At 46.6% G+C, this 16,083-nt stretch overlaps 1 protein-coding gene across 1 annotated transcript; it reads left to right on the top strand.

Annotated features, from left to right (window-relative positions):
• The first annotated feature begins 2,174 nt into the window (after positions 1–2,174).
• Positions 2,175–14,992, top strand: RpS3 (ribosomal protein S3). Its single transcript, XM_077662879.1, has 4 exons — positions 2,175–2,309; positions 2,859–3,083; positions 5,427–5,709; positions 14,756–14,992. The coding sequence occupies exons 1-4, from the start codon at positions 2,280–2,282 to the stop codon at positions 14,944–14,946; spliced, it is 729 nt and encodes a 242-aa protein (XP_077519005.1). The 5' UTR covers positions 2,175–2,279; the 3' UTR covers positions 14,947–14,992.
• The last annotated feature ends 1,091 nt before the right edge of the window (positions 14,993–16,083 follow it).

The raw sequence follows: 16,083 nt of genomic DNA, 5'->3' as shown, positions 1-16,083 counted from the left end.
GCGCTTTCCCACGCATGCAACAGCTGGCGCCACTGACGCCCTTCGGTGAAAAGTAGTAGTAGTTGTGGTTAATATATACAGTGTTGTGCGTTTTTATCGCTGACACTTTCAAAAATTTCCCCGCCTCAACCGCTGGCTCGTTTGCGGTGAAACTGCACACAGAGCTTGCGTATTATGGTAACTTTTGTATCGTAGCAAGTTTGACAATGGTACTTACTTAGTTCAGGCGCGCATGATGCGAAAACGTAAGCGTCTACGAGAGATCGGCGAGCCAAAACCCGCAGACGACGCTTTTGCGCTGAATGGCGGCTGTGGCGCCATCTGTTTTCGGCAGTGGAAAGCGTATGACAAGGCCGCCGAGACCAACGTTACTAGATGGCCGAGACGAGCGTTGCAAACAATATTCTTATTAAGGTAAAGCCTCTTTAAATCAGTTGTTTTGATATTTTTCCGCTCAATTAGCCGAAAACGTTGTAAGCGCTTCAGTTGAAGCAGACGCAAATGCCGAACGGCATATTCAAAGGGCCCGCGCTCCTTGCAACGCTCGCCTCGGCGGCCTAGTCGTGACGCTTTCCGCTGCCGAAAACAGATGGCGCCACTGCCGGTTCTCAGCGAAAAAGCGTCGTCTGCGGGTTTTGGCTCGCCGATCTCTCGTAGACGCTTACGTTTTCGCATCATGTGCGCCTGAACTAAGTAAGTACCGTTGTCAAACTTGCTACGATATAAAAGTTACCATAATACGCAAGCTCTGTGTGCAGTTTCACCGCAAACGAGCCAGCGGTTGAGGCGGGGAAATTTTTGAAAGTGTCAGCGATAAAAACGCACAATACTATATATATATATATATATATATATATATATATATATATATATATATATATATATATATATATATATATATATATATATATATATATATATATATATATATATATATATATATATATATATATATATATATATATATAAGTGAAGAGTTGGCGGCTTTCGGTTCGTCGATTTCGAGGCAGACGATTACGGCTTTGCATCATGCGCGGCTGAACCACGTAAGCACTGCTGAGAAACTTGGTACGATACAAAATTTACCGCAATACCAAAGTTCTGTGTGCAGTTTCAGTGTAAACGAGCCAGCGGTTGAGGCGAGAAAAAATTTAAAAGTCTTCACGATAAAGATGCACAATACTGTATGTGGCGGGCGCCACCCCAGAAATTTGCCGGGAGTGGCCGGGAGCTTCCTTCAGTCCCTGACGAGGTGATTTTATTCGCCCCTCTGCGAAACTTATCTCACTGCGAATATCCTGGCGCCATTCCTGTTTGCTACAGAGCAGATTCGCTAAGATTTCGCTTTATTTGTTCCGAAGCACATGCTCGAGCTTCTAGGCAAGCCTCCTCCCGACTGCACTCGAACCCTGCCGTGGTGGCCCCGTTTCGATGAAGGCGCAGCGCAAAAGGCGCCCGTGTGCTGTGCGATGTAAGTATGCTGTACATCCTCAGTTGGTCCAGTTACTCCGGAGCCCTTGACTACGTATCAGAACGTATGCCCATTCTGCGGAATGAAGTTTTGGACGGAGGACACCACTCACACTCCGTCATCTAAAATATTCGTACAAATAAAGTTATTACCACCACCACCCTCCACTACGGCGCCTCTTATTTAACTTCCACTTTCCTCCCTTCCTTCAGGGCGCGGTTGAGGTGTCGATTGAGAAGCGACACAGAAAACGCCTTTAGTTTCCTCAAAACCAATTTTCATTTTCACGATTGCACATCGTCCTACCCAATGCAATCATTGCGAGATGCAAAGATCAAGCACGCCCAGTAAAATACGCAACGTCAGTTGCTGCTTGTACACGATATTAGATGTATAGTTTGTTATTGATTTACTCGTAGCAATTCCGAAAAGGAGTCTTCGCCGACAACCGGCACGAATATGTTGAGCACCGCACAATCAGAATCATACTGATTTCAAGCTGAGCGCGCCTCACTAAACACTGTGATGAACCATGACGTACTAAAGCTATCTCAAGCTAAAAGCTGCGACGCTACTGGCCTCTGTTGAGCAGAAGAGTAAACTTGCACCAACGCTTTTTAACGCGCCGAAAGAGGACGCCACGAGACAAAATGGCTTTAGGGGGCGCGCGCATAGCATGTTTGCAGTGAGTTTGTAACTAGCGCCGCCTAGAGGTATGTAAATTCTTATTTTCTTGAGAGCAAGCCTGCCCGCGAAAAGGAAGTGGGTCCCCGCGCCGTAAACAGCCTTTTCCGGTCTCTCAGCAGACATGGCGAACCCGATCAGTAAGAAACGAAAGGTATACAACGAATTTTTATTGCATATTCGTATGTTTACGTGCAAAATACGCGTGTGAATAGCAACAGCAATGCCTTGTCTTTCAGTTGCAGCGATTGTTGTGCTATGGACTTGTGCAGATGTTGGGATAAAAAGCGATTGCAATGGCCCACCTTTACCACTGGGAATACGGCATTTCGCTGCGATATCCTTAATTTAATAGGTTTATGTTGGGACATTCCGCGTGACTCTTCTGTAATGTTGCTAATCATTGTGCACATTATTAAACCACCTAGTTTTGCTGCCTTGGCAAAATTTTGCTGCGGGAAATTGTTTCGCCGGCTTAGGAGTTCATGTAGTTTGGCCCGTTGACTGGCGTGGTCGACACTTGGCTGCTTGCGATATGGCGTTGCTAAAACTAACGCCCAAATATACACATGCTTTTCATGTCAGTTTCATCGTTGAACAACACCTTTGTGTATTGCGGTTCGGTCGGTTGAGAGAGCAGCGACGGCAGTGAGGCTAATTTTTTTCTGTGACATGTTGGTGTGGCTGTTGGATTTGTGTGCAGTTCGTCGCGGACGGTGTCTTCAAGGCCGAGCTTAATGAGTTCCTGAGGAGGGAATTAGCCGAAGATGGCTACTCTGGTGTGGAGGTCCGCGTTACGCCACAGAACACAGAGATCATCATCCTTGCGACTCGAACCCAGTCTGTGCTGGGAGAGAAAGGACGCAGGATTCGTGAACTCACCTCCGTTGTCCAGAAGAGGTTCAACTTCCCCGAAGGCACTGTGGAGGTGAGAGGAGCATGGATTTTGAATGCTTCGCGTGAATGTTCGTGTTTCTTGGAGCAGCGCGGTGTAAAGCCTTCAAGTTTTTCATCTTGTCGAAAGTACCTTGTGGAGTCGCTGTAGCGTGGAACTGAAAAGTAACTTGGAAAGCCTTCATATTTAACGATTTGGCAGGCTCCACCAGCCTAAATGTAATGCATGAATTTTCGGCAAGTCCGAGACGGTTTTGTTGACTGTGCTCAGATTTGCACACAAGCGGGAATTTTTCTCTTTGTCCTTTTGCTTTCGATGTCATCCTGCCTTGTCAAGTGCTGTGTGTGGAGACACTTCTTACTGGTTATTTGCTTAAAAGGCGTCTAGATTGAGTGACATAACCAGCCATTGACTTGCTTTCGCTGAGTTAAATTAGGCTGTTGAACCATATATTGGGAAGACAAAGCTTAGATGCATCAGTATTTGACAGTTGTGCATAATTTTAGTGAAAGGTTTGATTTCCCTTATCATTCTTGAAGCTTAGTTTTCTCTTCCAGGTTTGGTGCATGGTACTTTCATAGCTGGCCTGTAGCTTCTGCCATCTGCAGTCTAGTCTGTGGAATGTGTGAATTCTTGTTAACATGCTAGCTTGACAATGGAAGGAGTGGCATGACAATGCATTGAGAGAACTATCCCCAACCATTGAAGGAGGGGACTATCACATTTCATTTGCCACTTCCTGCATTGTCACGCTAGCAGGCTCATGAGGATCCCCCAGCACCGTTGGCTGGAAGGGAGCCCTTTGACAGGGAAAAGCTGCTTTGTTCTTGAGCAGTATCTGACTTTAGGGCATTCCAGTGGTCAGGCTGTTGCCTGTTGCTCTTGTAAATTTCTTCATGAACAGCCAATGAGGAAAAAAAGGAGCAGCAAAATGGAGGGCATCCTCGCAATAAGAGTTGCATGATACTGCGGATCTAGTCCCAGTGCAGTACGCAGTAAGGGCTCAAGGCCAGTGTGCATGTGCAAGTTCACATTTGACACTCCTGCAATTGCAACCTTTGACGAAGCTAACAGCAGGATTGGTCTCCGATTCAATGAACATGTGGTACATGCAGATAAGCAGCTGTACATTACTTCACACCCAAGCTGGGAGTTATGATGTCGCAGTAGTGGATATTTTGAGTCTGGATGCACAGTTTTAAGTGTGAAATGTGTGTTACTTTTGTGTTTACTCCATCTCATAACTTGCAGCACTACCAAAGGCAGAGACTTTCCCAGCCAATCAGAAGAGTGCATTCAATGTGTTCCTCTGCGCCTAGTCATCTGCTTGTGATATGGTTCAAGTATAAATAAGTACACAGTACACAGATATGGTTCAAGTATAAATAAATGCTGTTGACATACCACAGGTGTATGCATGCTTACATGCACTAAAAGCAAGCATTTGTGGGCTGTTACGCCATTTGTGACGTTAACACCTTTAGTTCAGCGTATGCAAACAGAAGTGCAACTATACGTCCAGCCTAGTTGCACCATCTTTTTGTTAGAACGAGGAGCATATTTGTCAACAAACCGACGCTCTTGAAGACTAGAAGTGGCTGAATCATGGCTCTAAAAATAAAGCAAATTTATTGCTCATACATTTTGTTATTGCTGAGATGAGGCGAAGCGAAAGCCCAGTGCCCCATTTATGGCCGTTGTACGTACTGAAGACGGCAGTAACAACGAATTTTGGAAACAGTGTTTTAGAGCACGCAAGTGTCGCTCACTCTGAACTCTGGAAAGAGGGTACGCGATACGAGCATACCTTAAGGCTCAAATAGCATGTGGCGTATGTGCAGTTTAAAGCGCGCTATTCCATATGCCCGTATGCCTATTTTATACTGGCGCCACATTCTGCAGTGTCAGAACATTGCATGTGCACAAATTGAAGTTTTGGTAACTCTGCAAGGGACTACTTCGGAGTATAGCTGTTATGCACATGGCAGATGGCAGACATTTATTACAAGCACTTGAACCCTGTGCAATAGCTGCTGTGTAAGGTAAAGTGTGTTTATGCATTTTAAAAGGTAGAACTGTCTATCTTGCCTTAGATGAGGCTACTCCTTGCGGCTTTCTATGTGCAGTGGAGGCTGTGGGTTCAAAATGACATTTTGCATGGTTGGCCCGCAAAAGCATTAGAGCAAATGACTGTCAACTAGACTCGTGCTTGTAGTTTCTGTTGTACAACTGCAGTAAGCTGTCCTTGTGTGTGCCTTCAGACTGTGCCTAGTGGTCTGTGGTGGATGTGTCAACTAACCCTTGAGCTATATGGACTCGCCTTAATGGGAGGCCCCAAAGTGCCATTTGACTATTCTCTCGCATTTTGCCGTGCAGCTGTATGCCGAGAAGGTGGCCTCTCGTGGCCTTTGCGCCATAGCACAGTGCGAGTCTCTGCGCTACAAGCTGATCGGAGGCTTGGCTGTGCGTCGAGCCTGTTATGGTGTTCTCCGTTTCATCATGGAGAGCGGCGCCAAGGGCTGCGAGGTGGTTGTCTCTGGCAAGCTGCGTGGCCAGCGAGCCAAGTCCATGAAGTTCGTGGACGGCCTTATGATTCACAGTGGAGAGCCGACCAACGACTATGTCGAGACAGCTGTGCGTCACGTGCTTCTGCGGCAAGGTATGCACCAAGCTTTTACCGTGCCCACTTTTACATGCCTCAGGTGCTGGCTTTACAAATGCCACTGAAATCCTTATTGTGAGATGTTCTGAAAGCGGCATCGGGGTTAACCCGACCGTGCTTCACGGTGTTTGCATCGTAGGTATTTACGGTATCATCAGAGTCCTTCAATAGCTTTCTGCTCATGAAGCTTCTGCGTAACGCTACGGGAGAGCTTTGTGGGCTGCCAGGAGTGGCCGTGCCACGTCGCTAGTGGTCGCTTAGGGCATTGAGTTCTTACTAGGGGTGTGCGAATATTGAATTTCTCGAATACGAATATGCAGAAAAAATGCCTTCGAATATCGAATACTTGCTTAGTGAGAAAAGAAGCCAGAAAGCATTGTTCTTGTTTATTTCAGAATTGCACATGGCATTTGCAAACAAAATTGAACTAGGATTGCACAGACATGTAGTATACCCTTTGACTAGCAAGCATGTGATCTCGCCCTGCATAAATTACAGTCACACTCAAAAAATGAACCAAGTTGACACAGGATTGCTGCACGACAACCAAATAAATGGTGTGCACAACTCGCGCACGTGGCAGCAAGGTTAAACAGATCAGGCAAAATTTGTTTACCCTAACATGACTTAGAAGGGCACTAAAACTAATGCAAATTGTACGCAAATTGTATGGAGAAAGATCAGCTTCTCAAAATGTTCGGCAAGTAAACGTTCCCTACACGCAGACACAACTCCCCCTGCAGCTGAAAACGCTCTTTCGCTTGACACAGAAGTAGCAGGTATGGCCAGGTACCGCATGCACAGTTTGCTCAAATGGGGGTGCTTGAAGCGGCCAGTGGACTGCCACCATCCACAAGGGTCTTTGCCCTTCCAGTAGAACCTCCTCTGTATAAGCTGCTACTTCTTTGTTAGGGGCAGCTTCTGTCTGCATTTGTTCCTTGTTCATGTCCACAGAGTCGAAAGCACTCCACACGCAGGATGCCACCGAAGGGCACGACGTTGATGGCGCCTTGACTGAGTCTTCATTTGGTATCACTTCAACTGCCTGAACTTCCCTTGCCACAAGATCCTTGAGCCACATCAAATGGCCAGATGCATCATGAACTGTTGCCTTGAATCGTGGATCCAAGAACGTAGCCATACTGGCAACTTCATCAAAGAGATAGTCGGCAAAGCGAACCTTGACAGACTTCGCAAGGTTTTCGGCAAAGCTATGGTTGCCACCAGTAGTTTCAAGGCAATGCAGTGTGCCAAAGATAACTGGAATCTGGAAGGAAAGTGAAGGGTACTTTTCAGTACTTGCAATCACAATTGCCTCATATAATGGCTTTAGGGCCTCCACAAATTCAGTTGCATTTCTCCATTCTGAAGAGTCTAAACTATCAACAGCAGTGTCGGACGAAGCAAACTCGAGTGTGATGGGTTCTTTGATTTCAAGCAACCATGAAAGCATGAGGTACTGACTATTCCGCCTTGTTTCCACGTCCTGAACAACATGCACTTCTATGTTCAGCTGCTTCTGCCGGTCCTTGAGCGTTTTCTGAGCTGCAGGACTATGCTTATAGTGTCCGACGATTGTCCTTGCTTTCTTGCACAGCCTACTCATGGCTGGTGTACACGACTTGGCGTCACTGATAGCTAGCTGAAGTGTGTGAGCAAAGCATGCCCGCTCCAACCATGGCAACGCTCTGGCAGCAGCTCGAATGTTACGGCCATTGTCTGTTACAATGTAATTCACACAGTCGGTGGGTATCCGATAAAGTAGCAATGTTAAGGGGGGATGAGGGTCTTGAAAACTTTTTTTTATTTCTTAACATATCTTCCTGAAAATTGGCATGCAGATATGTCTTTGAATGCTGATCTCAAATATATATTCAGATTTTATATATCTCATCTAGAAATGAAGATATGGCAAAATAATTTATGCCACTTAGGTCTTTTCTTACGGGCCATTATGGTAATTTCTGAATTAAAAAAACTAGTTTTAAAGTAATGCTGTCATTTCTAAGGGCCCATCGCACATCCTAAAGCTAAAGAAATTTTTAAAAAGTCATCACATAGGTCATGAATGAATAACAGAGTAGGGAAAAAAACAATGTGGGAGTAATTAGCTTACATCTGACCTAATTGCTAGTCTATTGGGTTTAATTAAAATTGGAAAGCTTTAGGATGTAGCTGAAATGTTGCTGAAAAAAATGATACCTACTTCAATAAAATTAGTTGATGCAAACATTATGAAAAGTTACATAAGGCAAAGGCATTTGATCGAAAAAGCAAAGCTGAGAAAATTGCATTCAAAGTTTTGCTTACTCTGCCATTTTTGTTTACTGATCATATGGAAAAATTTAATGCTTTAGCATGCAGCCCAGTCATCGCTGAACACAGTAACACCAAACTTACAGAAATCTATTCATGTAAAGATTGTGAAAACCTCTGTTATTGCATTGGCACTTGACAAAAAAAAAAAAGCTTAGAAAATCACTTGCTATTTTCTTTGAATCTGCCACACATTCACAAAAGTCCTGGGCAAAAAGTCATGGGTGCTGTCAGACTTGTGCTTCTTGGCCATCCTGTTCTTCACCTTTTCAGCATTGGTGTGACCCTTATCAGACCTGCACAGCCTCTGTTTGTCTTTTTCAAGGCTCCTACGAATGGGGCAGCTCCCAGGCCTGTAACCAAGCTGTGCTGCAACAGCTCTGCTGGTTGCTGCCATTCCTTGGTTGAAGCGAGAAACTGCTTCTGCAACAGCTCTTTCCACAGCCAGCAAAGAGTCATGCGTGTTCTTGGAGCTTTGGCTCCAAATGACAGAGTGTAGGCACTCGATGACATTCTGTGTCATGCCATCTTTGCAGCGCTCCAAGAGGGCCTCGTCGCCCAGCCTTGCAAAGATTGGCTCAAGAGCGGTGCGAACGTGTCCTGGTAGAGGGTTTTGTGTGGTGGCGGCTCCACTTGGTTCGCCAAAGCACGATTGAAGGCGCACCACGAATCAACCTCTTGAGGACAGCAACTTTGGTCTGGGGCTTCATCTGTCGAGGTCATGTGCAACAGCGTGGCATGCTCTGCCTTTTTCATGCCTGCAACGTCATGGCTGTGGCTCCGCAAGGCATACCCATAGTAGCTTGTAATTTTCTTTATCTTATCTTGGGTGAGGTTCCCTTTCCGCCAAGAGATTCTCCTTGTGCTTTCTTCTTCTCAACCAAGTTGTGAAGAGCCGTCCCCATCCGCTTGTGGACATGGTTCAAGCAGTCCTTCTTTCCAGTGGATATATATCCATACATGCCTTCCGAGGTCAATGCATGAAAGGTGCGGCTATCACCGTCAGAAACTATAGTTGTGTACCGCAACCCATTTTTTCCAGTGACCTGTTGAATAAAGTGATAGCTGCTTCAGTCTCCATCCGGCCGGCATTGCAGTCAATGTTTTTCATGCACTTGTGGTTCACAGCCCAGTCGCAGTACACATCATCACTGGGATCAGGTGCCCCTTGGCACCCACGACAGTACCTCGAGAGCAAAACGTGGTCCAGTACTAGGCCAGTGTATAGCTCTATGATGCAGCCAACTGCAATATTTGAATTGTGACCACGTGTTTTCCATGTGCCATCAAATATAACATCTACATTTCCCGGCGGGTTGAGGAAGTTCTTATACATATCCTTCACCACTTTGACACTTGCTGCTTCTGTAGCAGTAGCGACTGCCTGGCAAGCTTTCACCATGGTGTCCATACGCCCCCTGAAAGTCTTGTGGTGAAGTCCTCGGTGAGAGAGGTTCATGGTGGCACAAAAATCCGCTAAGGCAGTCGCTCCCTTGCCTATACTTTGTATACTCTTCATTGCCTGCAAATTCACCTCAAAGGGCATGATGTTGGATTTCCCGGGCACTCGTGGCGACGAGAAGTGCCGCTCGGCGAAATCGCAATTTGAGCATGTGAGCTGCAACTTCACTGCTAGGCCATATTCTCTCTCACTGCACTTTGTGAGTTGGAGAGTGGCCATCCCACACTTGCTGCAGCTTGTGGACGCAAACAGCACCTTTAGCACAGTGAGGTCAACGATGATATACTCTGTGTCGCGATCGTCGTCTTCATTTGCTTTGCTCATGTTCATTAGCTCAAACTTGCGGGAAGTCGCGGACCTCTTCGCCAATGAAGTTTTGATGTTGTCGGCGTATTTTTCACGCCCCGCGCGCTCCGCCTCCGTGAAAAACACCCATGTCGAAGCGTTGAGCACGCGAGCTCGGTTCAGCCGCGTCCTTCGGCACCGAAGCGGCATGTGGAAACGCCGAAGTCGACGCTGGGCTTAGGTCAGCCGGCTCGGCCGCTTCCGACGACACGGAATTCGAAGCGACCTGCAGCGTATCAAAAGTCGACATTTTCGACGGGCTTAGTCCAGGCACATCCACCGGCATTGCAGAGACTTGCGGTAACACCGAAGTTGACGCCGATCGGCATTGTCCAGCCGCGTCCACCGGCGAAGCTGGCGTCAACGGAGTTTGTTCAGCCACGTCCACTGGCGAAGCTGTTGTTGGCGAGCTCAGTCCAACAGCATCCACCGAGGGCACAGCAGCTTGCGGCATCACCGAAGCTGCAGTTCTCGACGATGCAGCGCTCTTCTTATTCCATGCGCGTCTCTTTTTGCTGACTGCTTTTCGCGTGCTTGCTTTCAAGCGTGCGTCTCGGGCCATCGTGACACACGGAACAAAGACACCAGGCAGGCAAATACACGCAAAAGCATGAAATTCGAGGCTAAAAGAAGTGATTCAATAGCCAAAATATCTACAAGAACGATAAGGAAAAAGGCACAACGAAAAATACTAGCAAACAAAGAGGAGCGCGAAAAATGACGGGCGTGCAGGCGAAAGCAGACGGGAAGGAGCCGAACAACGCGGCCGCGGGGCCGCGGGAGGCAAAGCATGCGTCACGGCCAATCGGAGGGCTGCACCTCGAGGAGGCGCCCGTTTTACCCAATCGGCGGCTGCCACGCTTTCCCCCCTTGAGAACGGGTGCTGATGGCTCCGCTGTGCGAGGGTCTACACCGTGCAGAGAGGTGCTAAAATGGAGAGCGGGAAACCAGCTTTCAAACGAGACCAAGATGGCACCGATCGGTTCGCGTCGCGCGGAGCTACGGCAGCTTGAAAATGGGGCAAACCTTCGCGCTTGGCGTTCAATTTCGGCTCACTGACGTTTCTAAATTGGAATTCAGCTATAATATTTCGTAGAGGCATAGTTGGGACATTAAAGACTTCAAAATCGCAATTTATGAAAATTGCCATTTTTGACCATTTCTCGCGATTTCAAGACCTGCGTCCTCCCTTAACAGATGAGTGAGCTTCAGGCATATGGCGCATGTTCAAGGTGAACTGTGTCACCTTGGACCGCGGACTGAGGAAGTGGCAGGTTAGGCTTAAAAAGCTCTCATTAGCACGGGAACTCCAAAGGTCACTGGTGAAGGTTCCACTAGCAACAATTTGAACTGCGCATTGCTGTAGCTGTTTACCCAGCTCATTAGCAGTGGCAGTCACTGTCCTGGATGAGCAGTAACATGAGAGCAAGGTTTTAGTAACCTCTGGTTCATGCATTCTGCTGGAATGCCAAATTACAGGACCGTTGTCAGTACAGTTGTCCACCTATCAGGCTAGTCGGTCAGGGCTCGTATATTCTAAGTTGAGTCTTTCGAAAGTGTTGCTGTGACACCCGATTGGCTGGAACACTGGAAGTGGATATAGCGGCTCAGAGGCAGTGAAGAGTGCTGAAGAAACCGAACAGGGATGCCACACAGATGGCGTCCCCTCCTGTAGTGGATGCTCAAGAAGATAGCATAGCAAACATGGTCATGCACTCTGAAGAGTAGCCGCTCACTTCGGAGTGAATATGTCAGTGTTTCTGCGTTGTTCGACACATCAACTGCCTACATATAGTGCACAGGGCTTTCACTTCATCTTATATTGCCTATAACAAAATGGATGGGCGATAAATTTGCTCTTTTTTTCTTTTGTTTGACAATTCGGCAGCTCCTAGTCCTCATGAGGAACATTCATTTGCTGGCAGAAATGGTTCACTTTCTGAAAATCAGATGGCACTGCTGTGGCTAGTTATCATTGCATTTGCTTATGCTGAACTAAATGTGGTGATGAGATATGCAGTATAATGTCAGCAAAATGGTTGTGTAGTGTATAAAAAATGGCATGCGTGCATCTAAAACTCAATTTGCTGTCGGAGAGTCTGGCATCATGAACGTGTGCAATGTCTGGCAGCATGAACCAACTCATATTATGAATGGTCAGTCACTACACAGATGAGTTTGACATGCTGGAGAGAGTTTTGAGGCATTGACATGCCCGAAAGAGTTTTTAGGCATCTCTTACCACTATGGAAAGCTGCAGTTTGGTGGCTGTGTGTTGAGCTCATGAGGTAGTTTTCATGTTTCAACGGGCATGCGTGCGCTTTGTGCCATGGTGAATCACTGATAACTTATTCCAGTGCATACGTGACGTGAGAAAAGTAATGGGAAGTTTTACTAATCCTTCCTACATTAAAGGGGTAGAGACACCAAAATTTTCGTGATGTATTTTTGCTTTCAAATGATGCGTAAGGCATCAGCAAATATAAATCACCATGTGAAGTTCGCCTACACTCAGTACCTAACCTATAGTAGAATTTATTCTTCCATGCACTTTTGGTTTCAGCTGTTGAAAGGCAACTGTGACGTCATAAGTGAGCACCAAATCACGCGAGGCATACAGAAACTGCAATGTAACAACTTAGTTCACGCGCTGTCATTCTGGCTTCTGGGGCAATTTAGCGTAAGAGTTTATGATTTAAAACTAAAAGCGTTAATAATAGTAACGCTGTTATTCTTCGGTATAGGTATAGGGTCCGGTTACACTAGGCCGATCGGACCGGCGATCGGCGGTTGGTTGGCTGATCAGTATGCAAATGTCATCACTGACGCACTGGTCTGTCAAGCTAGACCGACGACACGACGCCAGCATGACCAATGACCCCGTATCGCAGTAGTGTAAAGAGTGCACTTAGTGGGAACTGGCAGAGTGTGGTGGGGGACTAGTTGGTGTGATGTTCTATTTACTTAAGAATTTTAAAACTTATTGTACCTGATGGTAGCCTCGGCGACATACGCGATGTGCATGCACCAGCGAAGATGTGCTTTCATTCGGTGCCTGCGCATAGAACCTATCGGCGAGGCAATTGAGCGATACGGGCAGAAAGCTCCGCACGACGGTGGCGCTCGTCACCGTCGCCTGGGCTTGCGCGGCCGAGCGAAAGCTTCACACCCGGTGAATAGACTGCCTGAAAAACTGCGCTTGTGTACCTTATCCTTCAAAAAAAGCGAAACGAGCGACTGCATTTCATATCTTCACACTTTCTTACTAATCAGCGGGAAACTCCTGCCAGATGCTTAAATTTCGGCCGACGGTGGACCGCCGGCCTCTTTCGTGACGAGGCCTAGCGAGTACGCAGGATTCGTGCGTGCGATTTCGGCGATTGCGGAGAGCAAATTCACAAGTTTTAGTGCCTGAAAATAGCTGTCGAGCGTAGTTTTGGCCACAGTGCCCTCAAAGCGACGGCTGCCTACTTCGCAGGGCACGAGTACAATGAGGAGGAAGTGCCGATATGTAACCCAGTCTGCTCAGCATGTGCTATGTGCTCAAGGCAGCCAGCAGCAGCCGTCAGCGTCGACTGTGGACAACAAATCTTGTTGTTTTCATTAATTCAAGTAATGTCCGAACGTATTTTTAGCTAAAGTGCTTTAAAATCAAATACTGATGACATAAGAGGAATCAGATACAATTAGCGGGAAGCGCCGGTCCTACGCGAAGCGTTCCTCAAGCAGGCGATATCGCATCAGCGGCGCTTATTGCAGTGTTATCATAGCGTGTAAATGAGTAAAACTACAATTTGTGAGCAATACTGCTTAATATTTAAGATAAGGAGAGCCCACCTTGCGTTTTATTCCAAGCAAACGAGCAGTACTGTTTGCGCACAGCTATGTAAAGAACCCTAGCGTGGGGCTGCAGTTGTGATCGTCGCGTTCCTAGGCCACAATGCGCACGCAGAGCAAACGCTAAATGAAGTACTATTATTTTCAAGCACTCATGTAGACGGCGGCGACTATTCCTCGGTGCAGGCAGTGAAAGCATTCGAGTCGCGTAGGGTTCTGAAAGCGGCTTGGTTCCTGCAAAAGGGTTCTACGAGCCGAAGGGAATGTATGTTCGACTTATATATGCACACGTGCAGCGGTGAAGTCGTCTCATTCGGCACTTTTCTCTCCTCCTTTCATGCTTCAAGGTTACTCTAGTGATAATTTGAGTTTAATTATTGAGCCAATGAATAGCGGACAAGAAATTAGTAGCCAGCTACAAACGCCGGGGCGTTCACGGCGCACATCGGCGAAGGCATGCACGGCACCTGCCGCTTATCACATACGGGAGTACTTGACTGCTCAAAAGAAACCACGCTCATAACATAAAAATAACATGTTTATGAGCGTAAATAATAAAACACTGAAAATGCATTTTATTTCGATAAGCTAAAAAAAAGAAAACTTTTCGAGCGACCGCCGTCTACGGTGTGCATGCAAGCACCTCAACAGTGTGCAGCAGATGGTGCGGGGAGGGTATGCATGCCCTTCTTGACATCGGCGATCAGAGGTTGCCAGACCAGCAAGCAGTTCGCAGAATAAATGGAAAAAATTCGTTTTTAAAAATGTTTACCGCACAGAATCAACTGAAACTTGGGGGAATTTTAATTTAACAAGTTGAGAATTAAATGCAATAAGCAGGGTATGCGTGAAAATAGGCTGTCGTGGCCCTTTTAAGTGCTTGCTGTGTTTAAGTGCCTCTTTTTTAAATAGAACCTTTAATCAAGGTATAAGGAATAGTTCGTAAGTGCCTGTATGCTTGAAAGATATTGAAGGATTGACATAAATTGCAGAAGGATTTTGTTAATGTAGGAGGCCTTTATAGTGCACTCAACCTATCATGGCCTACTAAAGGTAGTGTTGCGTTGCTCTTGCGCACTGCAGGTGTGTTGGGAATCAAGGTGAAAATTATGCTGCCATGTGATCCCAACGGCAAGCTTGGCCCCAAGAGGCCACTGCCTGACCACGTCTCCATCATGGAGCCCAAGAAAGAGCCGAAGAAGGACGCCACTGGCCTCGACTATGCTGAGAAGGCGGCTGCCGACAAGGCTGCTGCTCTTTCCGCCCCTGCCTAAGCATTGGCCGTCTGCTGGCGAAAGAATAAAAAAAAATGTCCATACACTAGTGACTCAAGTCTTGAAGATTTGCAGAAATTTTCTGACTTTTAAGGGGCCATAAAAGTATTTCTCAAAGTATTTCTCAGGTGCTGGCATTTTTGTGTGGAAGTGTTCTCTCTTCTCGGCATTGCTATCATGCCAGAAGGTAATTGCCAGCACTTTTCCAGTGCATATCTCACACTTATGCATGGCCTGTTCTTTGTTTCGCTCTTAGTATGCACTGCTGTGGAAGTTGTGAAACTAGTGCGCATTGAAAAGTATATCACTCGTAATTCTTAAGACTTCGGTAAGGGGCAGAACAAGAACGTGTTGAAATTTAAAATGTATGTGCAGATATTGCAAATCATTGTACATGCACATTGTCGGAATCAGAGATGCCTTGCTGATGAAGTATGGCATTGTCAACTTTTGAGTTTCTTGTACATAGCACAACTGGTTTTTGAGAATCAGTGTAGCCAGTGCTGATAGGCATGCTAGTTTTGGCAGCATTGCATGTGACACTTAAAATGCAGTATAGTGGGGTGTAAGTGCAGCATATTTTTCATGTGAATGAAAAATTGGGAAATTAGTTTTTGAGGAAAGGAAATGGTGCAGTATCTGTCTTGCATCTTGATGACACATGAACTGTGCTGTAAGGCAAGGTATAAACGAGGGAGTGAGAAAGGAAGACGGAGGCGCAGGAATAATTTTGACCACCTGGGTGTCATTAACATGCACTGACATCGCATAGCACACGGGCATCTTTGCGTTTTGCGTCTATCGAAAAGTGGCTGCCGCGGCCGGGTTGGAACCTGGGAACTCCGGCTCGGTAGCCGAGGGCCCAACCACTGAGCCATCGTGGCGGGTAATGAACGTGCTCTTTTATTTTGCCTAATGGTCCTTGCTGACGGATGTTCTATGTGCTCTGACATACAAGTGAATCTCTCGGAATAGTTAGTAGGCAAAAGGGGTGCCGTGCAGTCAAATGTTCCATCAGTTCACTCATTAAATGTGTTTGTTGCTAAGGTGGGTAGTCTGATAGGTTTGGCTGTCCGTAGCAAGTTTGGCAAGGGTGTGTGTTTGTATATGTACTCTGGTCACACTACTTCGGAAAAG

This window comes from Amblyomma americanum, chromosome 4, assembly GCF_052857255.1.
Source record: "Amblyomma americanum isolate KBUSLIRL-KWMA chromosome 4, ASM5285725v1, whole genome shotgun sequence".
Classification (NCBI taxonomy): domain Eukaryota; kingdom Metazoa; phylum Arthropoda; class Arachnida; order Ixodida; family Ixodidae; genus Amblyomma; species Amblyomma americanum.
This window is presented reverse-complemented; position numbering and strand designations above follow the sequence as displayed.